This window comes from Pecten maximus, chromosome 15 (assembly GCF_902652985.1).
Source record: "Pecten maximus chromosome 15, xPecMax1.1, whole genome shotgun sequence".
NCBI lineage: Eukaryota > Metazoa > Mollusca > Bivalvia > Pectinida > Pectinidae > Pecten > Pecten maximus.
The window spans coordinates 33,494,446-33,511,105 of NC_047029.1; the positions used below are offsets into that span (position 1 = coordinate 33,494,446).

Below are 16,660 nucleotides of genomic sequence, written 5' to 3' on the forward strand. Positions count from 1 at the left end.
CCTTTGTTTTACCTGTCCTCATACCATACAAAGACGTACCCTTTTCCCAGACTTAGACAATTTAAATCTGGAGGTTGTCATTGATTTAAACTTACATTAATTACATCTATTATTATCCAGATTTTGGACTACCCCAAACATCGATTACGTATTCTGCACATAAATTAAGTTATCAGAAATTATGTAAATAGTTCTATCAAAACAATAAATTTTAATGTCAATGTGAAGCACGGGGTTTCAAACTTTGAGGGGCTAGGGATTCATGCTCCAATGTATATTTTAGGAAAAGCATCAGCCCACCTGTGGGGTTTACCAGATAACAGGTGAGATTGTAAATTAATGAGTCGGGGTCGTATGCTGTGTATAGAAGAATATTTCATGGCTTGTTGGTCACTTTCACTTTCGCTCTCTTCACCACTGTCATGGCAAAATCGAAAATAAAATTGAGGCTTTACTTTTGATCGTTACGTGTCAACGGAAATAACTAGTTTAGTTTGTGTGCCGTCGATTTCACTGATATCACTCATTCAAAATTTTAAGTGATACCACTCAGTAGTTTAGTGATACCACTCAGTAGTTTAGTGATACCACTCAGTAGTTTAGTGATACCACTCAGTAGTTTAGTGATACCACTCAGTAGTTGAGTGATACCACTCAGTAGTTTAGTGATACCACTCAGTTGTTTGGTGATACCACTCAATAGTTTGGTGATACCACTCAGTAGTTTAGTGATACCACTCAGTAGTTAAGTGATACCACTCAGTAGTTAAAGTGATACCACTCACTAGTTTAGTGATACCACTCAGTAGTTAAAGTGATACCACTCAGTAGTTTAGTGATACCACTCAGTAGTTTGGTGACACCACTCAGTAGTTTAGTGATACCACTCAGTAGTTTAGTGATACCACTCAGCAGTTTAGTGATACCACTCAGTAGTTTAGTGATACCACTCAGTAGTTTGGTGATACCACTCAGTAGTTAAGTGATACCACTCAGTAGTTTAGTGATACCACTCAGTAGTTTAGTGATACCACTCAGTAGTTTAGTGATACCACTCAGTAGTTTAGTGATACCACTCAGTAGTTTAGTGATACCACTCAGTAGTTTAGTGATACCACTCAGTAGTTTAGTGATACCACTCAGTAGTTTAATGATACCATTCAGTCGTTAAGTGATACCACTCAGTAGTTAAGTGATACCACTCAGTAGTTTAGTGATACCACTCAGTAGTTAAGTGATACCACTCAGTTGTTTGGTGATACCACTCAGTAGTTTAGTGATACCACTCAGTAGTTTAGTTATACCACTAAGTCGTTAAGTGATACCACTCAGTAGTTTAGTGATACCACTCAGTAGTTTAGTGATACCACTCAGTAGTTAAGTGATACCACTCAGTAGTTTAGTGATACCACTCAGTAGTTAAGTGATACCACTCAGTAGTTTAGTGATACCACTCAGTAGTTTAGTGATACCACTCAGTGGTTTAGTAATACCACTCAGTAGTTTAGTGATACCACTCAGTAGTTTAGTGATACCACTTCAGTAGTTTAGTGATACCACTCAGTAGTTTAGTGATACCACTCAGTAGCTTAGTGATACAACTCAGTAGTTAAGTGATACCACTCAGTAGTTTAGTGATACCACTCAGTAGTTTAGTGATACCACTCAGTAGCTTAGTGATACCACTCAGTAGTTTAGTGATACCACTCAGTAGTTAAGTGATACCACTCAGTAGTTAAGTGATATCACTCAGTAGTTAAGTGATACCACTCAGTAGTTTAGTGATACCACTCAGTAGTTTAGTGATACCACTCAGTAGTTTAGTGATACCACTCAGTAGTTTAGTGATACCACTCAGTAGTTTAGTGATACCACTCAGTCGTTAAGTGATACCACTCAGTAGTTTAGTGATACCACTCAGTAGTTTAGTGATACCACTCAGTAGTTTAGTGATACCACTCAGTAGTTTGGTGATACCACTCAGTAGTTTAGTGATACCACCCAGTAGTTTGGTGACACCACTCAGTAGTTTGGTGACACCACTCAGTAGTTTAGTGATACCACTCAGTGGTTTAGTAATACCACTCAGTAGTTTAGTGATACCACTCAATAGTTTAGTGATACCACTCAGTAGTTTAGTGATACCACTCAGTAGTTTAGTGATACCACTCAGTAGTTTAGTGATACCACTCAGTAGCTTAGTGATACCACTCAGTAGTTTAGTGATACCATTCAGTCGTTAAGTGATACCACTCAGTAGTTTAGTGATACCACTCAGTGGTTTAGTAATACCACTCAGTAGTTTAGTGACACCACTCAGTAGTTTAGTGATACCACTCAGTGGTTAAGTGATACCACTCAGTAGTTTAGTTATACCACTCAGTAGTTTAGTGATACCACTCAGTAGTTTAGTTATACCACTCAGTGGTTTAGTAATACCACTCAGTAGTTTAGTGACACCACTCAGTAGTTTAGTGATACCACTCAGTGGTTAAGTGATACCACTCAGTAGTTTAGTTATACCACTCAGTAGTTTAGTGATACCACTCAGTAGTTTAGTGATACCACTCAGTAGTTAAGTGATACCACTCAGTAGTTTAGTGATACCACTCAGTAGTTTAGTGATACCACTCAGTCGTTACGTGATACCACTCAGTAGTTTAGTTATACCACTCAGTAGTTTAGTGATACCACTCAGTAGTTTAGTGATACCACTCAGTAGTTAAGTGATACCACTCAGTAGTTAAGTGATACCACTCAGTAGTTTAGTAATACCACTCAGTAGTTTGGTGACACCACTCAGTAGTTTGGTGACACCACTCAGTAGTTTAGTGATACCACTCAGTAGTTTAGTGATACCACTCAGTAGTTTGGTGACACCACTCAGTAGTTTGGTGACACCACTCAGTAGTTTGGTGACACCACTCAGTAGTTTAGTGATACCACTCAGTAGTTTAGTGATACCACTCAGTAGTTTAGTGACACCACTCAGTTGTTTGGTGATACCACTCAGTAGTTAAGTGATACCACTCAGTCGTTAAGTGATACCACTCTGTAGTTAAGTGATACCACTCAGTAGTTTAGTGATACCACTCAGTAGTTTAGTGATACCACTCAGTAGTTTAGTGATACCACTCAGTAGTTTAGTGATACCACTCAGTTGTTAAGTGATACCACTCAGTAGTTTAGTTATACCACTCAGTAGTTTAGTGATACCACTCAGTAGTTTAGTGATACCACTCAGTAGTTTAGTGATACCACTCAGTAGCTTAGTGATACCACTCAGTAGTTTAGTGATACCACTCAGTAGTTTGGTGATACCACTCAGTAGTTTAGTGATACCACTCAGTAGTTTGGTGACACCACTCAGTAGTTTGGTGACACCACTCAGTAGTTTAGTGATACCACTCAGTAGTTAAGTGATACCACTCAGTCGTTAAGTGATACCACTCAGTCGTTAAGTGATACCACTCAGTAGTTTAGTGATACCACTCAGTAGTTACCTGATACCACTCAGTAGTTTAGTGATACCACTCAGTAGTTTAGTGATACCACTCAGTAGTTTAGTGATACCACTCAGTAGTTAAGTGATACCACTCAGTAGTTAAGTGATACCACTCAGTAGTTTAGTAATACCACTCAGTAGTTTGGTGACACCACTCAGTAGTTTGGTGACACCACTCAGTAGTTTAGTGATACCACTCAGTAGTTTAGTGATACCACTCAGTAGTTTAGTGATACCACTCAGTAGTTTAGTGATACCACTCAGTAGTTTGGTGACACCACTCAGTAGTTTGGTGACACCACTCAGTAGTTTAGTGATACCACTCAGTAGTTAAGTGATACCACTCAGTCGTTAAGTGATACCACTCAGTAGTTTAGTGATACCACTCAGTAGTTTAGTGATACCACTCAGTAGTTTAGTGATACCACTCAGTAGTTTAGTGATACCACTCAGTAGTTAAGTGATACCACTCAGTAGTTAAGTGATACCATTCAGTCGTTAGGTGATACCACTCAGTAGTTTAGTGATACCACTCAGTAGTTTAGTGATACAACTCAGTAGTTAAGTGATACCACTCAGTAGTTTAGTGATACCACTCAGTAGTTTAGTGATACCACTCAGTAGTTTAGTGACACCACTCAGTAGTTTAGTGATACCACTCAGTAGTTTAGTGATACCACTCAGTAGTTAAGTGATACCACTCAGTAGTTTAGTGATACCACTCAGTAGTTTAGTGATACCACTCAGTAGTTAAGTGATACCACTCAGTAGTTTAGTGATACCACTCAGTAGTTTAGTGATACCACTCAGTGGTTTAGTAATACCACTCAGTAGTTTAGTTATACCACTCAGTAGTTAAGTGATACCACTCAGTAGTTTAGTGATACCACTCAGTAGTTTAGTGATACCACTCAGTGGTTTAGTGATACCACTCAGTAGTTTAGTGATACCACTCAGTAGTTTAGTGATACCACTCAGTAGTTTAGTGATACCACTCAGTAGTTTAGTGATACCACTCAGTCGTTAAGTGATACCACTCAGTAGTTTAGTGACACCACTCAGTAGTTTAGTGATACCACTCAGTGGTTAAGTGATACCACTCAGTAGTTTAGTTATACCACTCAGTAGTTTAGTGATACCACTCAGTAGTTTAGTGATACCACTCAGTAGTTAAGTGATACCACTCAGTAGTTTAGTGATACCACTCAGTCGTTAAGTGATACCACTCAATAGTTAAGTGATACCACTCTGTAGTTAAGTGACACCACTCAATAGTTTAGTGACACCACTCAGTAGTTTAGTGATACCACTCAGTAGTTAAGTGATACCACTCAGTCGTTAAGTGATACCACTCAGTAGTTTAGTGATACCACTCAGTAGTTAAGTGATACCACTCAGTAGTTTAGTGATACCACTCAGTAGTTTAGTGATACCACTCAGTAGTTTAGTTATACTACTCAGTCGTTAAGTGATACCACTCAGTAGTTAAGTGATACCACTCAGTAGTTTAGTGATACCACTCAGTAGTTAAGTGATACCACTCAGTAGTTAAGTGATACCACTCAGTAGTTAAGTGATACCACTCAGTAGTTAAGTGATACCATTCAGTCGTTAGGTGATACCACTCAGTAGTTTAGTGATACCACTCAGTAGTTAATTGATACCACTCAGTAGTTTAGTGATACCACTCAGTCGTTAAGTGATACCACTCAGTAGTTTAGTGATACCACTCAGTCGTTAAGTGATACCACTCAGTAGTTTAGTGATACCACTCAGTAGTTTAGTGATACCACTCAGTAGTTAATTGATACCACTCAGTAGTTTAGTGATACCACTCAGTAGTTAAGTGATACCACTCAGTAGTTAATTGATACCACTCAGTAGTTTAGTGATACCACTCAGTCGTTAAGTGATACCACTCAGTAGTTTAGTGATACCACTCAGTAGTTTAGTGATACCACTCAGTCATTTAGTGATACCACTCAGTCATTTAGTGATACCACTCAATAGTTAAGTGATACCACTCAGTAGTTTAGTGATACCACTCAGTAGTTTAGTGATACCACTCAGTAGTTTAGTGATACCACTCAGTAGTTTAGTGATACCACTCAGTAGTTAAGTGATACCACTCAGACGTTTAGTGATACCACTCAGTAGTTAAGTGATACCACTCAGTAGTTTAGTGATACCACTCAGTAATTAAGTGATACCACTCAGTAGTTTAGTAATACCACTCAGTAGTTTAGTGATACCACTCAGTAGTTAAGTGATACCACTCAGTAGTTTAGTGATACCACTCAGTAGTTTAGTGATACCACTCAGTAGTTAAGTGATACCACTCAGTAGTTTAGTGATACCACTCAGTAGTTTAGTGATACCACTCAGTCGTTAAGTGATACCACTCAGTAGTTTAGTGATACCACTCAGTAGTTTAGTGATACCACTCAGTAGTTAAATGATACCACTCAGTAGTTTAGTGATACCACTCAGTAGTTTAGTGATACCACTCAGTAGTTTAGTGATACCACTCAGTAGTTTAGTGATACCACTCAGTAGTTTAGTGATACCACTCATAGTTTAGTGATACCACTCAGTAGTTTAGTGATACCACTCAGTAGTTTAGTGATACCACTCATAGTTTAGTGATACCACTCAGTAGTTTAGTGATACCACTCAGTAGTTTAGTGATACCACTCAGTAGTTTAGTGATACCACTCAGTAGTTTAGTGATACCACTCAGTTGTTAAGTGATACCACTCAGTAGTTTAGTTATACCACTCAGTCGTTTCTAGTCGTTGCCTTGAAAATTTGTGGACAATGAAAAATGTCAAATTTTCGAGGCAATTAACCGCCCTTTATCAAGACACATGGAATACAAAAATACAATGAAATGATATGTAACGTTATAAGCAGTACTAGAAAATACAATAAGACACAACAAGGCAATATTTTTGGTAGTAGTTGAAATAACAATGAACCCAAGCTTCGGCTTTATTTATGAAGTAATACATTTTGGCAGGGACGTATCTATGTCCCTCATTTTGGGAAAAAAATCATTTACATTTCGGTCAATCTCGGGACATCTTCGCTAACCAAGATATAGAACGAAGGGAAGCAACTCTGATAATTCGACGGAATTGCCCGAGTGTGATGCGTCTGCCTTTGACCTGTGAACTGAACCCAGACGATACACAACCACGACTGCACGAGTTCAGTGACAGCTGATGGAGGGTGTCGAATCGGTGTTATCGAGATTTGGTGGACATATTTGATAAGTCGTCTCAGGAATGAAAACTGGTAAGACGTGATTGTAATATGTACTGTACTGTAGTCTAGACCTTGAATGTTTTGTTTCTGCTGTAAAGTAACGATTAGCTTGGTATAACGGGGGCCGCTCAACGACCCATATATTGACCTTATTCACATGCAAAAAGTAAGTCTACTTAGGCTATTGACAAAAAAATATATAGGTTGAAAGACGACTAGATTCTAGTCTGTCCGTGGTCAGATTGATTCGTTGAAGTAAGATTAAGACTCCTATTAAACACTTAACGTTAAAGTAGATTATACAGTTTTAATAATTAGAACAGAATGTAAACACACAGATTATGTAATGTAGCCCGACTTTCCTCTGGCCCTGACACTAGCTACTGTTGTAGCACAGGGACATGTCAAGTCATATCTTTAAAAAAAATGCCAGAAATACCCATACATCAAGTCTTTATAAATATACATGTAGCTATGTCTGGCTATTTTATTTAAGATTGACATGCCCTTTTGGTTGTTGCATTTGCCATATAATATAAGTATAAAACGCTTTTCCATTCAGATTTATGCATTCGCTTGGTTGCACTGATAACGTGAAACAATAGTTATATAGCTAGCCCTGACATAGCGGAAACAATAATTATATAGTTAGCCCTGACATAGTGGAAACAATATATAGCTATAGTCCTGACATAATGAGAAACAATAGTTATATAGCTAGCCCTGACATAGTGGAAACAATATATATAGCTATATCCCTGACATGATGAGAAACAATAGCTGTATAGCTAGCCCTGACATAGTGGAAACAATATATAGCTATAGCCCTGACATAGTGGAAACAATATATAGCTATAGCCCTGACATAGTGGAAACAATATATAGCTATAGTCCTGACATAGTGGAAACAATATATAGCTATAGCCCTGACATAGTGGAAACAATATATAGCTAGCCCTGACATAGTGGAAACAATATATAGCTATAGCCCTGACATAGTGGAAACAATATATAGATATAGCCCTGACATAATGAGAAACAATAGTTATATATAGCTAGCCCTGACATAGTGGAAACAATAGTTATATAGCTATAGCCCTGACATAATGAGAAACAATAGCTATATAGCTAGTCCTGACATAGCTTGAAACAAAAGCTATGTAGCCCCCGACATTGCGTGAAACAGTATAGATTTGTTTCATGCCTTATCAGTCAACAGACAAAACTGTTCCCCGTGGTGTTGGGACCAACCCGATGAACTGTTTCTCGAGGCCACAGGCAAAACAACTGTTACCTGAATAATCCATAAGATTCACATATAGGCTATTTTATTAGGCTGAACGCGTAGAAATCCTTCAGTAAAATGTTAATACTGGCTTCGGGGCATTCAAACTCCGAATTTGACTCTCCTTTAAATTGGCCTCGCAGTACGCTAAAGAATTCTTACACACCCTTTTTATGATATTTTATGTGGTACCCGAATCCCTGTCTGTTTTCAATTGGATACAACAAACCTTGATCGGAGATTTCTTCTAAACATTCTGACATTCTGTGTGCGTGAGCATGTTCCTCGCCAGTCAACAGTAAAAAATATTGACTGGTCAGCAGTCGAAAATACTTCATATACATTTATATCAAGGGTCTAGTAACAAGTATATAGCCACTAACTGGCATTCATCCCAGACTAGTTCTGCTATAATTTTTCTTCCCTCAACAAAGCCCCAAAAGTTGTACATATGAGACCCTCTCATATCAATATCTACCAGGTATTAAGTTTGGGGCTAAACACAATGAAATATACCGTATTTATCCTCTAATAAGCCCTCTAACCTTGGAAAAAGTATAGTATCAAACTTAAGGGAGGTCTTATATGTGATCCACTGAATTAGGCCTAACTGCGGTATTTTAGAATTGATGATTTTGCAAGAATGAAGAAAGGGGCTTATTTGTGGCGTGGGCTTATTGGCAAATACGGTAAATGATTTAAGGAAGGAAAAATACAGTTAAGAACAAACTGGGCTGTGTGAATGTTCAGCCCTGCTTTACTAGTCCTCTAAATCTAATTACTATGACTAATTCCAGACTCCAAAATTCATAAACAGGTGAAAAATAAGAATTTTGAAGCCTATGATAATGGTCAGTCTTTAATTGGACTAGAAAACTTAATTATAGTCATAATTTCTATTTTTATTTTTATTTTTAAGGAATCAAATAAGAATTTTGAAAGTGATCAGACTTCTTCTCGGTGTTAGATTAATTGAACACAATCTCAACACAACACTGAGTGAAGCCTATAATGGCAGAAGAGAAAACGCCCTTGTTGGCCGCGAAAGATGAGTCGGAGGCTGTCTATGCCAATGTCATCCCTAAAGGTCTCCCAAATCCCAACCATGAACATACTACGCCTCAAGGCATCAAAGACACAAGATTCGCACAGAGTTCTAGTGGTTCAACAGAAGTCAGGTAAATATTTCTATCAATATTTGAGAAACTGGCACTTTGGTTAAGGCCAAAGAATATTTTGCAAAAGCAAGCCCTCTTATGTTCTTCTTACATGAAGATCGATCCAAACTGTGTTGAATTATATACCATACGGAGAAATTGATTTTTAGAATTTTTCAGAAACAAGGGACGCATTCATTAATGTATAGGGTCTACTGGTATGTTATTAAACTTGTATGCTATTTAAAAGATTTTTAGTAAGAAACTAGGATTATTGGATTAGTTGGCTTGAGCCATTTTATCATAGATTGTCTGAAGTCCATCTTAGCTAACATGATGTAATGCCTAGCTAAGTATTAACATAACAGTCCCTGTAAGATGCAAGCACATTTTTTTATGCATGTGTAACAGGGAAAATTTGCTGTATGAGCCATACAACGGGCCACTTCCGACAGGGAATAGGTACCATCGTCAGAGTTCCAGCGTAGCAGAGGTGACACAACCCATCTACCTATCATGGAAAGACATCAACGTATACGCCATGCCTCAGGACAGGGGATGTTGTCGGGGACCTGCCAAAGGGGCCGAACCAAGACACATTCTCCGCAATGGTAAGTTGGTGTATACTCCACGCCTCGGGACAAAGGATGTTGTAACGGACCTCCCAAAGGGGCCGAACCAAGACACATTCTCTGCAATGGTAAGTTAGTGTATACTCCACGCCTCGGGACAAAGGATGTTGTAACGGACCTGCCAAAGGGGCCGAACCAAGACACATTCTCCGCAATGGTAAGTTAGTGTATACTCCACGCCTCGGGACAAAGGATGTTGTAACGGACCTGCCAAAGGGGCCGAACCAAGACACATTCTCCGCAATGGTAAGTTAGTGTATACTCCACGCCTCAGGACAGGGGATGTTGTCACGGACCTCCCAAAGGGGCCGAACCAAGACACATTCTCCGCAATGGTACGTTAGTGTATACGCCATGCTTCAGGACAAAGGATGTTTTCAGGGACCTCCCAAAGGGGCCGAACCAAGACACATTCTCCGCAATGGTAAGTTAGTGTATACTCCACGCCTCGGGACAAAGGATGTTGTAACGGACCTCCCAAAGGGGCCGAACCAAGACACATTCTCCGCAATGGTAAGTTAGTGTATACTCCACGCCTCAGGACAGGAGATGTTGTCGGGGACCTGCCAAAGGGGCCGAACCAAGACACATTCTCCGCAATGGTAAGTTAGTGTATACTCCACGCCTCAGGACAGGGGATGTTGTCGGGGGCCCTCCCAAAGGGGCCGAACCAAGACACATTCTCCGCAATGGTAAGTTAGTGTATACTCCACGCCTCAGGACAGGGGATGTTGTCGGGGGCCCTCCCAAAGGGGCCGAACCAAGACACATTCTCTGCAATGGTAAGTTAGTGTATACTCCACGCCTCAGGACAGGGGATGTTGTCGGGGGCCCTCCCAAAGGGGCCGAACCAAGACACATTCTCCGCAATGGTAAGTTAGTGTATACTCCACGCCTCGGGACAGGGGATGTTGTCGGGGGCCCTCCCAAAGGGGCCGAACCAAGACACATTCTCCGCAATGGTAAGTTAGTGTATACTCCACGCCTCGGGACAGGGGATGTTGTCGGGGGCCCTCCCAAAGGGGCCGAACCAAGACACATTCTCCGCAATGGTACGTTAGTGTATACGCCATGCCTCAGGACAAAGGATGTTGTAACGGACCTCCCAAAGGGGCCGAACCAAGACACATTCTCCGCAATGGTAAGTTAGTGTATACTCCATGCCTCAGGACAGGGGATGTTGTCGGGGACCTGCCAAAGGGGCCGAACCAAGACACATTCTCCGCAATGGTAAGTTAGTGTATACTCCACGCCTCGGGACAAAGGATGTTGTCACGGACCTCCCAAAGGGGCCGAACCAAGACACATTCTCCGCAATGGTACGTTAGTGTATACCCCATGCCTCAGGACAGGGTATGTTGTCGGGGACCTGCCAAAGGGGCCGAACCAAGACACATTCTCCGCAATGGTACGTTAGTGTATACCCCATGCCTCAGGACAGGGGATGTTGTCGGGGACCTGCCAAAGGGGCCGAACCAAGACACATTCTCCGCAATGGTAAGTTAGTGTATACCCCATGCCTCAGGACAGGGGATGTTGTCACGGACCTCCCAAAGGGGCCGAACCAAGACACATTCTCCGCAATGGTAAGTTAGTGTATACCCCATGCCTCAGGACAAAAGGTGTTGTCGGGGGTAAGACGCATTCTCTAATGGTAAGCTACAAAGTATACTCCCTCCCTAAGGACAGGGGATGTTGTCTGAGCCGAAGTGGGGTGGCTGAGTCGTGTTGTGAAGTGAGGAGAAGTAGTTCTGCCATTTTATCTTGTCTCTATCTGTAAATTGTGTGTTATGATATAAATTTTATTACTTCTTTTTCAGTATCTGGAATTGTAAAACCAGGAACATTGCTGGCTATCCTAGGAGCCAGGTATGTACATTTAATTGTATACTGTAGCTCAAATTGTTTTATATCAGAGCTTGTACTCTTGTGTTGATATAATCTAGAAAATTTAGAACATGTAAGCTAACTTTTGTTGCTGAAGTTTCCAGAGAATTTCACACTTGGGTGATAATATTTGTGTAAAGTGTTTTTAGTTTCATCGGTGTATGAAAAATAATACAATTATAATGTATTTGCAAACTTGGTAATTTGGTGTTCAAACTAAAAATTTGTGAAATCTAATATGTCAATGTAACCAGTGGAGCTTTATGTGTATGTTATCACCAGCTCAGTTCAGTCAAAATAATCTGTTTAATTAGTCCTCTACCGGTGCAACCAGGGGAACTGTGTTTTCATTCCCTGTCCATCCGTCTGTCAGTCTGTCCACTCAGTTTTCTGTACTTTTCTCAGCCATACTTCATGGTATGTTGGTAAAAGTTGGTATTGTAACTATAGTATGAGTACCTGCTGATCAAGTGCGAGTTTCAGGGATGTTGGGTCAAGGTCACTGTAACTATTTTTTAGTAGGGTCCGATAGGGGACATGTATTTCTTTATCCATACCCAGTATGCTCGTTCTATTTATAGTGGTGCTGGGAAGTCAACATTGATGAATGTGTTGACCTACAGAAACCAGACAAAGAATTTGGTCGTACAAGGTGATGTTCGACTCAATGGAGTTGAAGTTGGCAAAAATATTCGAAATATGTCTGCCTACCTTCAGCAGGATGATCTGTTTATAGGAACTCTCACTGTCCGGGAACATCTGATATTCAGGGTAGGTAACTCTCGCTAGAGACTCTCACTGTCCGGGAATATCTGATATTCAGGGTAGGTAACTCTCGCTAGAGACTCTCACTGTCCGGGAACATCTGATATTCAGGGTAAGTAACTCTTGTTAGAGACTCTCACTATCCGGGAACATCTGATATTCAGGGTAAGTAGCTCTCGCTAGAGACTCACTGTCCGGAAACATCTGATATTCAGGGTAAGTAACTTTCGCTAGAGACTCTCACTATCAGGTAACATCTGATATTCAGAGTAGGTAACTCTCATTAGAGACTCTCAGTGTCTGGGAACATCTGATATTCAGGGTAAGTAACTCTCGTTAGAGACTCTCAATGTCCGGAAACATCTGATATTCAGGGTAAGTAACTCTCGTTAGAGACTCTCACTGTCCGGCAACATGTGATATTCAGGGTAAGTAACTCTCGTTAGAGACTCTCACTGTCCGGAAACATCTGATATTCAGGGTAAGTAACTCTCGTTAGAGACTCTCAGTGTCTGGGAACATCTGATATTCAGGGTAAGTAACTCTTGTTAGAGACTCTCACTGCCCGGGAACATCTGATATTCAGGGTAAGTAACTCTTGTTAGAGACTCTCACTGCCCGGGAACATCTGATATTCAGGGTAAGTAACTCTCGTTAGAGGTCTCATTGTCCGGGAACATCATATATTCAGAGTAGGTAACTCTCATTAGAGACTCTCAGTGTCTGGGAACATCTGATATTCAGGGGAAGTAACTCTCGTTAGAGACTCTCACTGTCCGGGAACATCTGATATTCAGGGTAAGTAACTCTCATTACAGACTCTCACTGTCTGGGAACATCTGATATTCAGGGGAAGTAACTCTCGTTAGAGACTCTCACTGCCCGGGAACATCTGATATTCAGGGGAAGTAACTCTCGTTAGAGACTCACTGTCCGGGAACATCTGATATTCAGGGTAAGTAACTCTTCTCAGGAACAGCCCTTAGCTTGTTTTTCAATCACAATGAAACATTCTAATTGTAAACTGTTGTGAGTTTATTGAATAAAGTACAGTTTAAACAATAACTTCTAATAGTATGGATACTTAAATCTTCCAAGGATTCTTATTAGCAGAAAAATCTTGTACTCTAGTTCTATTCTGATATATGATTACATCGGAACTGTTTGTCTGATTTGTTTTGTAGGCTTTGCTAAGAATGGACAAAAGAATCCGTAACAAGGAACGTCTACAGAAGGTTGAAGAAGTCATACGAGAGGTAATTTATCTGGAAACACTGAATCATTTACAACCTGGTTTATTTAACACTAAATACGGAATAAATGTAAATATATGAAAATACATATGCTGTCCTCTTAGAATTGAAAAGTAGAACACAAAATGGTAAACATTTGTGATACAAAATGTTCATGTATCACTATTTATACCTCTGATTATGCAACTAGATTAGTATTTTTTCCCATGTTTTCTAATGGCCAGGTGAGAGATGCAGGTCTCATTATTATACATACCTCAAACACAGCTCAGGATTCTAGAACCTTGGTATTGGTCATTATTATGAAACTATTAATAAAATTGTATGACAACCTTATGAAAAGATAAAACTTGTTTTTGCTGTTGTAGCTTGGTCTATCAAAGTGTGCCAACACAGTCATAGGAACGCCTGGTCGAGTAAAGGGGATATCAGGGGGCGAGAGGAAACGACTGGCGTTCGCCTCGGAAGTGTTGTCCAATCCCCCACTGATCTTCTGTGATGAGCCCACTTCCGGCCTGGACTCATACATGGCTAAAAACATTGTACAGACCCTCAAGTTATTGGTGTCCAATGGACGTACCATCATCACCACCCTTCACCAGCCATCCTCCGAGGTGTTCGAAATGTTTGACCAGTAAGATTTTTTTTTAAATGTCGAAAATGTGTCACCTGCGCAAGTTTATCTCTCTTATACATATGGGAAACTGTACTTTCTTTCCAAATTCAAAGAAACACCCTTTGTTCATAATCTTAGGTCCATGAGTTCAAAGGTGAATTGCAAATTTCCATTTTGTGTTTCAGACTGATAAACCTTTATGCAAATGGGAAATTCTATACTGAAATCATATGTGAAAAGTGCAATTATTTTTGAAAACAGCAATTGCTCTTAAAAATGAAATGCTGTCAAAATATCACCATTTTAATTTTTAAATCAGTCTCAAGAGAATGATGTTTTCAAAAATGTTTGCAAAAAACTCTTTTCATTGAAATTCATAAATATCATGCTGGTATTTCATTTCAGCGTTTAAGCTGCTACAATAAAAATAATCCTGGAAACTGTAAAATCCTGAACTTACATGTACATTATATACTTTAAGCACAATGACGTCACAGAGTATATTATATATACTTATAACACAATGACGTCACAGAATACATTATATACTTTAAACACAATGACTTATATTTCAGATTACTGTTATTGACAGAAGGACGAGTTGCCTACTTCGGCCCTGCCAAAGAAGCACTAGCATTCTTCTCCAAGTTTGTATATACACACTTCTGGATATCACAAAAAATAATCAATTTACATTCATGACCCATTAACTTCAATCAAAGAATATTTTTTCAATAATTTATTTAAAACTTACTCATTTTTCATAGAATCCTACAATTAAAATAATCTCTATGAAAACAGGATTGCTGAATTGAAAATCTGTCTAATTCCTTATATACAATTTAATCTTTCCTCTTAGTGAAAATTTCCAGTGCCCTCCAAACTACAATCCAGCCGATTACTTCATCATGACTCTGGCTATCCTACCAGACAGTGTGGAAACCTGTAAACGCAGGGCTGAGGTAGGTGGAGGCTGTGTGTTATTAGGTTACAAGATAGGAGGTATTCAAGGATTAACTACAACACCCAACCAGTTACTTCAACACCCGACCAGTTACTACTACAACACCCGACCAGTTACTACAATACCCGACCAGTTACTACTACAACAGCCGACCAGTTACTACTACAATACCTGACCGGTTACTACTACAACACCCGACCAGTTACTACTACACCCGACCAGTTACTACTACAACACCCGACCAGTTACTACTACAACACCTGACCAGTTACTACTACAACACCCGACCAGTTACTACTACAACACCCGACCAGTTACTACTACAATACCCGACCAGTTACTACTACAACACCCGACCAGTTACTACTACAACACCCGACCAGTTACTACTACAACACCCGACCAGTTACTACTACAACGCCCGACCAGTTACTACTACAACACCTGACCAGTTACTACTACAACACCTGACCGGTTACTACTACAATACCCGACCAGTTACTACTACACCCGACCAGTTACTACTACAACACCCGACCAGTTACTACTACAACACCCGACCAGTTACTACTACAATACCCGACCAGTTACTACTACAACACCCGACCAGTTACTACTACAATACCTGACCGGTTACTACTACAACACCCGACCAGTTACTACTACACCCGACCAGTTACTACTACAACACCCGACCAGTTACTACTACAACACCTGACCAGTTACTACTACAACACCCGACCAGTTACTACTACAACACCGACCAGTTTACTACTAAACACCCGACCAGTTACTACTACACACCCGACCAGTTACTACTAACACCCCACCAGTTACTACTACAATACCACAGACACCCACCAGTTACTACTACAACACCCGACCAGTTACTACTAACACCCAGACCAGTTACTACTACAATACCTGACCAGTTACTACTACAACCCGACAGTTACTACTACAACACCCGACCAGTTACTACTACAACACCGACCAGTTATCTACTACATACACCCGACCAGTTACTACGACAACACCGACCAGTTACTACTACAACACCGACCAGTTACTAATACAACACCAGACCAGTTACTACTACAATACCTGACACCAAGTTACTACTACAACACCCGACCAGTTACTACTACAACACCGACCAGTTACTACTACAACACCCGACCAGTTACTACTACAACACCCGACCAGTTACTACTACAACACCTGACCAGTTACTACTACAACACCTGACCAGTTACTACTACAACACCCGACCAGTTACTACTACAACACCGACCAGTTACTACTACAACACCCGACCAGTTACTACTA

At 40.2% G+C, this 16,660-nt stretch overlaps 1 protein-coding gene across 3 annotated transcripts in view; it reads left to right on the forward strand.

Moving 5' to 3' along the window:
* Positions 1–6,494: 6,494 nt before the first annotated feature.
* Positions 6,495–16,660, forward strand: part of LOC117343716 (protein white-like) — a 32,551-nt gene continuing 22,385 nt past the window's right edge. The window contains exons 1-9 of one of the 3 annotated variants that reach the window (XM_033906183.1): positions 6,495–6,802; positions 8,977–9,235; positions 9,626–9,825; positions 11,667–11,715; positions 12,315–12,504; positions 13,683–13,754; positions 14,120–14,385; positions 14,943–15,014; positions 15,227–15,329. In XM_033906183.1, coding sequence (XP_033762074.1) covers positions 9,069–9,235; positions 9,626–9,825; positions 11,667–11,715; positions 12,315–12,504; positions 13,683–13,754; positions 14,120–14,385; positions 14,943–15,014; positions 15,227–15,329 — 1,119 coding nt within the window. In that variant the 5' untranslated portion in view covers positions 6,495–6,802; positions 8,977–9,068. Of the gene's footprint in view, positions 6,803–8,976; positions 9,236–9,625; positions 9,826–11,270; positions 11,344–11,403; positions 11,433–11,666; positions 11,716–12,314; positions 12,505–13,682; positions 13,755–14,119; positions 14,386–14,942; positions 15,015–15,226; positions 15,330–16,660 lie in introns of those variants that run through there. The other 2 variants (XM_033906184.1, XM_033906185.1) reach the window with 2 other exon arrangements.